A 12,530-nucleotide genomic window follows, 5' to 3' on the forward strand; every position below is an offset into this window, starting at 1 on the left:
TCCGAAAGGGAGGACTTTGAATTGGTAATGCTGATTCTGAATGGTGAATCTGAGGTATTTTCTGTGTGACGGATGTAGTGGAATGTGAAAATATGCATCCTTTAGATCTAATGTTGCAAGGAAATCCCCCTGATTGAGCAACGGAAGAACCTGCTGCAGTGTGAGCATATGAAAGTGTTCTGATAGAATGTATTGATTTAGGGATCTGAGGTCCAGTATGGGTCTGAGGGACCCGTCTTTCTTTGGGATTAAGAAGTACAGGGAGTACACTCCTGTGCCTCTTTGTTCCACTGGTACGAGCTCGATTGCCCCTTTTTGCAGCATGACGAGTACCTCTTGCTGCAATAAGTGCAAGTGCTCTGTGGACATAGGACGGTGTTTTGGGGGTATGTTGGGTGGAGTGGATGTTAACTCCAGACAATAACCGTACTGGATAAGGTTTCTGACCCACCTGTCTGTGTTGATGGATTTCCAGACTGGCAGGAACTGTTGAAGTCTCCCCCCGAACGGTGTTGTATGGTCGTGGGGCAGTGACAAGGCGTCACTGTTTGTTGGCGGCGGAGGATCGGGAGCTGTTGTTTCCACGACCTCTGCCTTTAGCGCGGTTTCCGCGATAGCCACCTCTACTTTGTTTGTTGTACGAGGTTTGTGCGCCACTCTTATTGTACTGTGTTTGCTGGGACAGCTGGCCTCTGGAAACACCTCTATTGCTTGAGCGACGAAAAGAACCACCCCTGAACTGCTGGGACTGGAGAGCCCCCATAGACTTTGCAGTCTCGGTGTCCTTTTTGATTTTTTCCAGGGTGGTGTCCACCTCAGGTCCAAATAAGTGATCAGGGTTTACAGGCTGATTCAGGATGGTGGTTTGTATCTCCGGCTTGAACCCGGAGATTCTGAGCCAGGACTGTCGCCGCAACATTACACTGGTGTTAATGGCCCTGGCCGCGGTGTCTGCTGCGTCCAGCGCACACTTAATAGAAGCATTTGAGATGAGTTTCCCTTCTTGTATGAGCATCTCTGCTGCCTCTTTATATTCATCTGGTAAGTGTTGTAACAGGGTCTCAAGTGTATCGTAATGTGCCCTGTGATATCTGGCCAAGAGTGCCTGAGTGTTGGAAATGTGCCAGATATTGGCCGCTTGAGCCGCCACCTTTTTCCCTGATGCTTCTAGCACTTTAGATTCCTTGTCAGGGGGAGGAGCATCACCAGTAGTTTGTGAGTTTGCCCTCTTCCGGGCATTGGAAACAACTAAAGAGTCCAACGGCAACTGGCCCTTGATTTAGGTAGGGTCCCCAGGCGCCGGCTTGTACTTTTTTTCAATTCTGGGGTTTATAACCCTGGCCCTTGTGGGTTCTTTAAAAATGTCTGCAGCATGTTTTAAGACCCTTTAGCATTGGCAGAGTCTTCACGGTCTTCTCAGAGGTGGAAAAGGTGTCAAACAAAAAATCCACCTCAATAGGGTCAGCATGGAGCTGGACGTCATGATTTTTGGCTGCCCTTTCAATAAGCGCATTAAATGGCGCTGAGTCCTCAGTAGGCGATGTTTTTACATTATACACTTGAGTGTCTGGGGCAGTTTGTGGATCCCCTGGGTCCGCAGCATCTGCCCATGTGTCAGGTTGATCCTCAGGATCAGTGTCGGCAGGGTAGTTGTATTCATCATAGTCACCGTCCCCAGCCTCCACCTCTGAGTAAGTGGGCAAGATTGGAGCAGTGTCCTGTCCACGTGGAGCTATCAGTTCTACAAGAACGGGTGAATCCGTGGAATCCTTCTTTTTCTTTAAAGGAATTGTGTAGGACTCCATAGGCTGTGCTGGGGTGATCTTTCGTTTGTAAATAGAAAGTTTACCGGTGTCGGCGTCGATTAATTGTTCCGACTGCTCCTCCAGCAGGGGTTGTCGATGCTTTGTGCCCACAACCGCAGGTGTAGGCTTCGGCCCCGTGGACACCTTCATGGACGCCTCGACGACTGTCTTCGACGCGAATGCCTTCGGCGCCACTTTCGGCGGCAGCGTACACTGGATAGGCGCTGTTGACTTGTGCGGTTTGGTGGCAGGCTTTGGCGTGGAGTATCCTTCTGATCGACAGCGGAAGCCTTGTCCTTAATACATTTCAATGATTCCGACACCTGCTTCGTGAAGGAGGCGGACGGCTGCGTCGACTCGACAGGTGCCTTCGAGCCACCACCAGCTGCGGACTCGAGGGTTGTAGGACTTTTGGCCTTGTCCGGCCGACGCGCAGGATCGACAACTTTTGTAGTTCCGAGTCCTTTGTCTGTGTCGACGGCCCTCGGCGCCGAAGTCTTCGGGTCGACGACCTTGACAAGCACTTTTGGTGTCCCAGTCTTCGGCTCGACACCCTTGAGCGACTTCACCGGGTCGATAACCTTTTTTGGCTTTGTCTGCACCGACAGGTCTGAAGACTTGGAGCCGACTAAGGCGACACGCACTTTTGGTTTCGATGGCGCCTCTAGCACTTTCGGTTGTGTAGACACCGAAGCTTTCTCTTTCGGTTTCGATTTCACCAGTTGTGGCTCTTTAGAAGTGTCCTTAGCCGGGCCAGGAGGCGAGACTGTGGAACTCGGTGCAAGATCTTGGGTAAGGCCATGTGGCGATCCCTCGACCTGAGCCGTATAGATTGTTTGAACGGGGCATAGCTCCTCGCTTGAGCTATCTTCCGTGGCCCCATAGGCCTCATCGTCGTCTCCTACCTCGTCGACGATTTCTTCAGCATCGAGCATTTCTACGTCTGCGTCGTAGTTGGAGTCGATCTCTGCCGCTGGATTTGAAATCGGCTCTTGATCTTCCTGCTCGTCTGCCTCTTCTCCCTCGGTATCGAAAATGTTCACCGGGTCAGGTGCCGTCTGCTGGACCTCCTGGCGCGCTGCGCGCCGAAGGCGAATCGTCTTCTTGGAGCGGAAACAAGAACAAGCCATACAGTTGGCCTCATCGTGATCCGGCAACAGGCACTTGTTGCACACCGGGTGGACGTCGATGTGAGGATACTTCGAGTTGCACATGGGACATCGTTTGAACGGGCTCCGAATAGGGCCTGTAGGGTCGACCGGGCCTCGAGCACTGAAGAGCCACGCGACTCCTCTGGATGTCCAACTCGGGAACTGAGCTGGAACAGAACTTGGCACCAATCGGAAGACAATACCGACGATAGGAAAGGCCTGTGGGCCAAAAAGAAAGTTTCTATAGATTCCGAACTTGAGTGATCAAATATGCATCCGAACCCAATGGCGGAAAAAAACAATCTGGGGATGGAGTCGATGCCCATGCGCACTGTAGTCCAGGGGAGGAGCCACCTATCTCGTGATACTTCGAAGACTCTTCCAGGACAACAATGTGCAATCATCCGGACCCAACACTAGGCGGCGATCTATGCAATAGATATGAATTCAGCAGCCCACATGCCTTGAACCTTCTTGCTCCTAATGCATGATGACCTTATGGTAAACGGCAACCCTTTGCAACACCTTGTGGTATGCGTCTGTATTCTCGGGTGGTGAGGGCTGAGCCAGATATAGATTCGGGTCGGTATCGCCTGCTGGGTCCACTGTATAGCCTCCCATGTAACACTATAGGTTTTACTGCCACCCGATGGGTCATGATAGTTGTCAGGAGACCTTGAACTATACCTCCCACAGTCTAAAGGAAGGAGACACCGGGGATAGGGCCCCTGTGAGCATGAAGTAGGGTGGGTGTATATGAGGTGACAAGGCCGAGAGGGTGAGGAATGAGGTAGCGGAGGCGAGCTTGCGACATGGTGCCTAGATTTCCTGGGAGCAGGGTCCAGAGGTGAGCTCTGGACATGGTGCCAAGCGGGGTCCAAAGGTGGATTGATGGTCTCCTCAAAAGTCAGCTGCATCTGTGGAGGAACAGGTTTAGACAGAATAGGGCTATTCCCAGGCTGTATATGAGCTTGGTGTTGCATTGAGTCGAGCTTCTGTTGAAGTCGCTGAAGGATAGGCTGCTCCTGGTCATCAAAGATGAGGGAAGAGGCTGCTTTTTCAGTGCCATGGAGGGTGAGCTAAGCTTTGAAAGTTCCCACACTGAGTCTGGCGGCAAAAGGTGTTTCTAAGGCAGGACTGAAGAGCCTGCCCTAGTTAGCTGGTGTGGTGTGAAGCTGTGCTTTAATACAGAGACTGCCTTCGAAGAATTGGTTTAAGCAAACAGGTGCTGTTTGGAGCTGAACGTCGCTGCTGTCAGTGCGGAGGAGGTTGCTGAAATTGAAGCCACTTAGTGGGATTTGGAACCGTGCTTTGACACCAAGTTCACCTTGGAGGAGCTGGCCAAAGCAGACGGGTGTGACTTGGGGCCATGCTCGGCTTGGAGGAGAATGTCAAAGGTGACGGGTGTACAGTCCTATTTCGATGCTGAGAATGGTTCCTTCAGCTCACACTCTCTTTCTTGGTGCCAGCCGGGGCCGTCGAGCAGTGGTTAACTAGAGGCCTAGAATTTAGGCCTACGAACCTGAATCCTGACCAGATCAAAAGCAACGCTCAGGTACAAAGGGTCATAGAGGCTTCAGAGGAGGGGTGTCAGTACTCACTGCGATAGATGTGTCGGAAGGATGCAGATAAGGTGAGGACTCATCGACGCGAGAGTCCAATTCAAGTTAAAGCTAGTGGATCTGACTGCTCTGGGAACCCTTGAGGGTCGCTCAGCGTCGGGCACCTGTTCCCTGAACAGGTTCAGTGTGTCTTGCGAACCATGGTGTTCCATAGCTGCAGATGCAAGATGTCGATCTCTAAGGGTCTTGTTACATTAGAAGGCAAAACGTACCGAGCACAACATTTTTGATGGTCTGGGGACAGACACTACCAACTGAATGAGGGGTCTGTCCTAGGGTTCTTTGCTCGACACTTCGGGCAGAAGCAGACTGGAGTTCTGTTCATCACTTGTTCATTCTCGTAATCCGGGGCGGTGGAAGGAGGCCTCAAAGGGGCCAAGCCTCAATGGGGGGGCCTTCGAGGAAGTCAACAGCAAACTGAGGTTTAAAGACTATGGGAATCAACAGAGAAATACACTGTTTCTTCAATCGACAGGGAAAGATGGTTAACCACCTCTGCAGATCTTTTGCAGTCCCCTCCGAGATCTGTACAGTGTCGGAGAGATTCCAAAGATGCTGCGCCCACAGGAACTTCAGTTCCCGCTGCAGAGCCCCCATATGCCAGCAGGTATGTGTCACAAGCAGTTTGTGAGAGGCCATGAATCCCAGCAGCCTCAGCCAGTCTCACCGAAATTCAGGTCAGGACAGAGGCTGAAACATCAGTATCATAGCATGAATATCCTGGACTCTCTATTCGGGCGAATAAGCCCAAAACTGTACTGTGTCCAGAACAGCTCAAATGAAAGGGAGCGTCTGAGAGAGAGTTAAGTGTGACTCTGGCACGTTGACAGTGAACCCCAGCGAGTGTAGGTTTGCCATTGTCTGGAGCAGAAGAGGACTGCCTGGGACGAGCCTGTATTCAACAACCAGTTCTCAAGATAGGGTAAGACTGGTACACCCTGCTCTCCACAGATGCACAGGCACCACCACCATCACCTTGGTGAACACCCGAGGGCAGCTGGGTGGAGCCAAAAGGAAGCATGGCAACCTGAAAGTGCTTGTGGCCCACCGTGAATAGTAGGTAGCATCTGTGGGCTGGGAGTACGGGAATACAGAACTATGCATCCTGCAAGTCCACCACCACCATCCAGGAACACACTTACCTTGCCGTATGTCCTCGCTACATCTCGGTGTTCTCTCCTTGGGTCCAGAAACTCCCCTAACCAATTATGGCACTGCTTTCATACTGTGAGTGAACTTGGCTGCATCTCTCCAATAGCTTGAGAGAGTATGGCCCACACCTCCTTCGAGACCATGGGAAGCATCTGCAGAGTTTGGAAATAAGATTGCCCATATATGGTCGACATGTTTCTGCCCTAGAGGTGACCCAACCAAGGGCAAAGGGCATTCTTCAGGATAAGTTATATGGAAAACAAAAATTATAAAACCTAATGTTTGTCTAATGGTGGTAAGACAACTGATACAGAAGGTGGTCCACAATCTCCTTGGTTGTGAGGGTCCACCATCGTACATTTGAACGGGATATTGAGCTCACTCGCAAGGCGAAGTCAGAAGCCTAGATCACGAAGCTTCAGAGAGTCTCCTTATCCTCATTCGGCCCAAGTCATTGCATGTGATCTATACAAGTCACCCCTACAGCAAGCCTTGTAGTCCTAAAGCAGGGTGCATTACATGAAATGTGGGGCCATATCTGCATGAGCAGATATGCCCCTGGGCTGTCTAGTTCAATTACTAGATCGTACAAGTGAACAAGGAAGCCATCTTAAGTATATATACTGGGCACTGGTCATTCCAAGTTCCCCAGTTACATGATGGCTTCACTGATACCTATTGTGTTTGGTATACACCTGTATACACAGAAAGAGGACAAAGAAGAGCCGTAGAAAAAAGAACTGTGGACTTGCCACTTAACCCTACCTGCCAGCTCCTGGCCGAACGATTGCAAAAGACCCGACATGTCCTGCAGCTGTAAATCTTCCAAAAGCCTCAGAGGGCTGCCAGCACTTCGGCAACCAGCCAGCATCTCCTTTGAAGTGGAGGAGCCACTGCCTTGCAGGCACTAACAGCATGGTTGGTTCACCGATCTGCTGACAACCAAGTCCACCGACGCAGGAGCAGCCAGGAGTAGGTCACTAAGTGTCCATGAGGTAAAGCCCGGTCGATCTATCCAGTCTTTGAAACGCTGATCCACCCTGGAGTCACCCTGCAACAATACTCTTGGTACCGGTGTCTGTTGTAAGCACCACGGCTTGTTTGTGTTCAGAACGAACACCACTGCCGCTGAATCAACCTGCACGTTGAGGAACCTTAATTGAGGCCAGCTCCAAGCTAGACACCTTTTGGCTGTGTTTCTTCTGCAGGTGCACAGAGAACTGTGAGCGCCTCAAATTTGGCGACCCGCTGGACAAAACACCTATGCACCCTAGAATCCTCAGCCCGAGTCCAATGAAACAGACAGTGGGCTCTGTGGTCCTGAGACTTCTTTGGGTTCTGTCGAACTAGCCTTTCTTTGCAGGTACTGTTCCCCATTGACCTCAACGTGTAGCGTTCAAGGCTACCACCGTGAAAAGCACCTCTGCACCCAGACACACCAGGGCAGGTAAACTTGAACTCTTGGTGCTTTCTGGCATCTTGGCCACTACTTGTTTTAAGTCCAGAAGAACACTCCTGCGAGTCGTTTACCAGTGACCGTATGCAGGGTTATGTTTCTCCCATAGGATAACACTACTGCGTTCGAGGCTCATACCTCAAATTGGACAACGGTATTGCCTGCATTTCTGAAAATCGCTATCAATGAAAGTCCTTACCTGATCCAGAAGACCTTAGTGTCTAAATTAATATAAAAATCAGAGTTATTTTTATCAATTGGAAATGTATTTCCTCATTGAGTGTGTGTCATTTATTGACTGTGTGCAACAAATGCCTAACACTCCCCTCTGATAAGCGTAAGGGTGCTTGATTACACTTCCACAAATAGAGCACCTTGGGATTGTTAAAGCAAGCCCCTGTACACTAGTAAGAGGTACCTAGGCTCTCTACACAGTGCACCTAATGCTCATACACTATGTAAAGAGCCAGCGTCCTACATTATGCACACAATACATCAGACTGTTATGGCTGATAAAAAATAAAAAAAGTACAGCAAACATGTTCAGGCACAGCGTGACTCAATCCAGAAGATAAAATATTCACTGTACATTAAAAAATATTTTGTATAACAGGTAAATTGTTCAAGGGATATGCACATTTCTTACTACAAAAAGCAAAGCACCTAATAAATTGTCCCTTTATTGCGCTAATGCAGAGTTTTGATTTCTATATTCAATGGCTCTATAGATGGTTTACTGAGAAGGTGATCACACAGCTACAAAAGATACTCCTGTTATAGAGAAAGTGTAATTGCATTTTGCAATTGTATAAATGTGATTTGTACAAGGAACCAAAAGGGAATACAAAGAGCAAACAATCACATGAAAACAGAATTGCAAGTAGAAAAATCACCAATAACAGTTTTGAGAATACATAGGTTTAGTGACCAGACTTATACATACCGTTTGGAGGGATCTGTAAGTATATCCAAAAGACTCTTCATCTTACTGAGATCCTTCTTCCTATCTGTAAAGAAAGACAAAGAACATATTACTGTGGAGTGTGACATGATATGAGATGTCATGGTGCATTAAGTAATTATGTATCTGAAGTGTAACCGTACAATGGGTATGCCCATCACACACTTCAGATGTTTTTACTGCACTAATGGCAAATATACAATGGGAACATTCAACACTACTGGTGAAATGATAGCATGGTAAAAAAGACACGTTCCTACGAAAGTCCGGTGCACATCTTCAAAACTGACTTTCATGATCCAGTAACTCACCGACCACACATGGAGTTGCCTGCAAGTTAAACGCACCTTCGTTTTTGTCGATTTTGTTAATCATTCGTCGTAGTGGCTCAATGTACTTGGACAGCTGCTTTAGCTTCTCGAGGTACTGCTGCTCTTCAGATTGGCTAGCGCTGGCTGGGCTCATCACTGAATTTGGGTTACCTGGTGAAATTCAAAACTTCGAAAGTGAGGCAGGCATTTCAACCTTCTGTGAAGCTACTGATGCCCTGGCAACCAGTGACATGACATGACTGGAGCTAAAAAAGATGCAAAGGGCTCCCCTAGTATTTTAACTTATCTTAAGGCTGTAGGAGCTTAGAGATAATACAGGACGCAGCAATGGCTCCTTTGAGTTATACAAATAATGCACACTGCCTTCTAGAGAACTAGATTACAAGCAAAAAGCTGACAAGGCACCAGGGCACAAATCTACACTCAAGCTCCCATTGTACTCCAAATTACCAGAGCTTGTCTTCCAACATTGCTCGGATTGTTATTTGCAGCCATTTGATTCTATACCAATCAACATTTGATGTTCTCCTAGTGTACCTTCATCTCAACCTTTGACCTGACATTGTAGCCCAAACTTCTACCCATATCTATAGTACTTTGGTGCTGATGAACAAACTTAATCTCAGCTCTTTATTCACCTTACCTGGAGTGTTTAGAGGTCCTGGTGAAGGAACGCTAAAGTTCTGCGGGGTGCGTGCAGCAGCAGGGCTTTGTGATGGCTGTGGTGACGGGCTTGGCATGAAACCGCCCGGAGATGGAGCTGGTCCAGAGCTTGAGAAGGGGCAAACAAAATGCTTTAAAGTTTCTTCATTATTCATAGAGGTTGCAGAATCACAAGGAATATATCTACCGCAAACATTTATAGAACAAAACCATATATACATATATATATATATATACACATATATATATATATATATATATATATATATATATATATATGAAACAAAAGCTAAAGTGGAGTAATAAATGAGGAAAGAGGTTTTTAAATGACGTTAAAAAACGAACCTTAGAAATTCACTAAAAAAGCACTACTGTTTAAAATCACAAGCACTGACATTCACTAATTATACATAACTGACAAAAGCCTAACTTGCGCCTTCATAGATGTCAAATGTGATATATATGTGTAGTCATGAGCAGTACATCACAGTGGTGCAAGTTATACTTATGCCAGTTATGTATAACAGGAGAATTTCAGTATTTTGGTGCTTTTAAACAATAGTACTTTTTCAACCTTTTTCTCATTTAACAGAAGCTAAAATCTTTCTGCATTCTTCCAGTATAACTCCACTTTACCCTTGGATTTTTTTTTTATTTACACAAAGGTATATCTTATCACGATACCCCTCAATGCCCCCCTCCCTAATGTGGGACCGGCTTAAGGCCAAGCCCTGCACTCAAACCCCCGCAGACGGTCAAACCGTCACAGTGTACAACCGAAGGGCACCCACTCTGCCAACCAATGTTCTGTTGGAGAGGGGAAGGTGTGGGGTGGCGGTCAGCATACCCTATCCCTGCCCCCTTATACCAACTTTTTTTTAAATGTGCAGAACAGTGGCACAGAGACATGTAATGGCCGCTGCAATATTTTTGTTCAGGTTGCAGCCAGCCATCCACAGCACGAGCTCCTGTGAGAGCAAGATAAAAAAAAAGCACTCAGCCAATTGGAACACTTTTTAGGTCTTGGCTGCGAAAGGCTGCGCTTGCGCAGTCTTGCTGGCGAGAATTTATGTTTTAGAGTTGGGGGCTTAAACCCGCCCCTCTTCTCCATTGGCTGGCTTCCTAAACAGAGGCCAGCCATTGGAGGAGAGGGGGCGTCACTCCGTTTAAGCCCTGTCTTTTTCGGATTCGGGGACGTCTTTTTTCTTGTTTTCTTTCACTCCTCTTCACATTGGCTGGAATTTTACATTCCAGCCAATGGGAAGAGGAGAGAACAAAAACCACGCCCCCGAATCCGAAAATGATGGTTGGTGTATGGCGGGCCCCCAACACCTCACCCCTCAACGCACAGGAACACAGGCATAATGAGGACCTAACATACAACACAACAATAAACGCCATACACACCAAAGTAGTTTGAACTGTCTGCGTTGAACATTAATACCTTTAGCACCAACCATTAACAAGGGATTCCCAAACAGCCAGAAGTCCTCAATAGACCAGTGAAACGAAAATGAGCAGCGGAGAAACGAAATCTAGCATTGCTCGGGTGGGTAGATAAATGAGGGAATCCTGTGTGTGTGTTGCCGGCCGCTGCAGTCACATGGCTGGGGAGAGTGGCGAGTAGTCTCCTTAACAAGACATCCACTCTCTCGCAACATCCACTGCTTTGCCGGTCCGATCGACCTGATCTACTCCCTCTACCGAGGTAAGTCGTGTGTCCTGCCACAATACACCCACTTCAGCACTCTCTCCTGTCGCCGACGACGTCCCCTGGCTGTCCTGCCTTGAGTCAGGCTACGCCTCACAGCTGGAACTGCACGATGCTATCTCCAAACTACAACCCATAGTCCCTTACCAGCCATCCCATAAAGGGGGGACCCTAACACACCACTTCCTGTCTTTTTTTCTTCTGCTACATAGACTCTAGCTAACGGTGATTGCATCGGTGCAAGGACTAAGTTCTTTTTTTAAATTGTATTTTTCGGTGTCGTTTTCTGTGTGTTTAGGTTTGCTGTAGCAGCCTAACTCTATTGGTTCAGTCACGCCCTGCACGAGCCAGCTAGGCCGGTTCTCTTGATCCCGCTGCTAGGAATCCACTGTACTGGTTCCTAGGGTGCTGTTGGTAACGTTTGGAATGGATTGTGCTACATTTTGGCAGTTTTTACAACTTTGGGCAGATTTCAGTGACTAACTGTAGGCACCTATTCCAATATGGCGCCCGTGTTTCCTTCAGTTTCCCTTGATCTAATGACCACTGAAGGCTCCAGATCCGGCATATCCTAGCAGCGCCGAAAATAACACGAAGTTGGGGCGAATGCAGCACAGGACGTAACCTAGCTCGTACATCCAACATGGCGGCGCCCTGAAGATCGGGTGAAGCCCGGAGGGGATATCGCGTCTTTGGTGTATGCAACATGGTCCTGTGTCGGGCGGGTGCGGTGAGTTGGCAGGGGGCAGGCCGGCGCGCTTAACAGCTGGTCGTCCGGTGATCCCGGCAAGTCACTAGCGGGAGGCCCGTCGGCCTCTTGCGGATGTGGAGTGGGCGGCTCCTGTGTGGAGCACAGGCATTCTCACGGACAGACGCAGGGATAGGGCCTGCGTGTGTTCACCACTATCAGTTTGGGTCCGCACTCTAATGCCGCAGTGGGTGCCCGCAGGCGGCGCTCTGACATATGAAAGTGAACCGGCGCCTGGCTTTGCTGTGTGTGTGTGTGTGTGTGTGTGTGTGTGTGGGGTTCTCTGTGTGTGTGTGTGTGGGGGGGGGGGGGTTCTGTGTGTGTGTGTGTGGGGGGGGTTCTCTGTGTGTGTGTGGGGGGGGGGTTCTCTGTGTGTGTGTGTGGGGGGGGTTCTCTGTGTGTGTGTGTGTGTGTGGGGGGGGTTCTCTGTGTGTGTGTGTGTGTGGAGGGGGGTTCTCTGTGTGTGTGTGTGTGTGTGTGTGTGTGTGTGTGTGTGTGTGGAGGGGGGTTCTCTGTGTGTGTGTGTGTGTGTGTGTGTGTGTGTGTGTGTGTAGGGGGGTTCTGTGTGTGTGTGTGTGTGTGTGTGTGTGGAGGGGGGTCTCTGTGTGGAGGGGGTTCTCTGTGTGGGGGGGGTTCTCTGTGTGGAGGGGGTTCTCTGTGTGGGGGGGGTTCTCTGTGTGGGGGGGGTTCTCTGGGTGTGGGGGGGCTCTCTGGGTGTGGGGGGGCTCTCTGCGTGTGGCAATGTCAGCGTGTGGCAATGTCAGCGTGTGGCAATGTCAGCGTGTGGCAATGTCAGCGTGTGGCAATGTCAGCGTGTGGCAATGTCAGCGTGTGGCAATGTCAGCGTGTGGCAATGTCAGCGTGTGGCAATGTCAGCGTGTGGCAATGTCTGCGTGTGGCAATGTCTGCGTGTGGCAATGTCTGCGTGT

The 12,530-nt window shown here is 49.1% G+C and overlaps 1 protein-coding gene across 2 annotated transcripts in view; it reads right to left on the reverse strand.

The window, feature by feature from the left end:
• The window catches only part of MED15 (mediator complex subunit 15), an 800,982-nt gene that overhangs the window by 283,532 nt on the left and 504,920 nt on the right, over positions 1-12,530 (reverse strand). For both annotated transcript variants that reach the window (XM_078667783.1, XM_078667782.1), the window contains exons 10-12: positions 9,123-9,250; positions 8,495-8,629; positions 8,130-8,193 (exon numbers count right to left, since the gene is read on the reverse strand). In XM_078667783.1, the coding sequence (XP_078523909.1) occupies positions 8,130-8,193; positions 8,495-8,629; positions 9,123-9,250 (327 nt within the window). The remainder of the gene's footprint in view (positions 1-8,129; positions 8,194-8,494; positions 8,630-9,122; positions 9,251-12,530) is intronic.

This window comes from Lissotriton helveticus, chromosome 11 (genome assembly GCF_964261635.1).
Source record: "Lissotriton helveticus chromosome 11, aLisHel1.1, whole genome shotgun sequence".
In the NCBI taxonomy this organism is placed as follows: domain Eukaryota; kingdom Metazoa; phylum Chordata; class Amphibia; order Caudata; family Salamandridae; genus Lissotriton; species Lissotriton helveticus.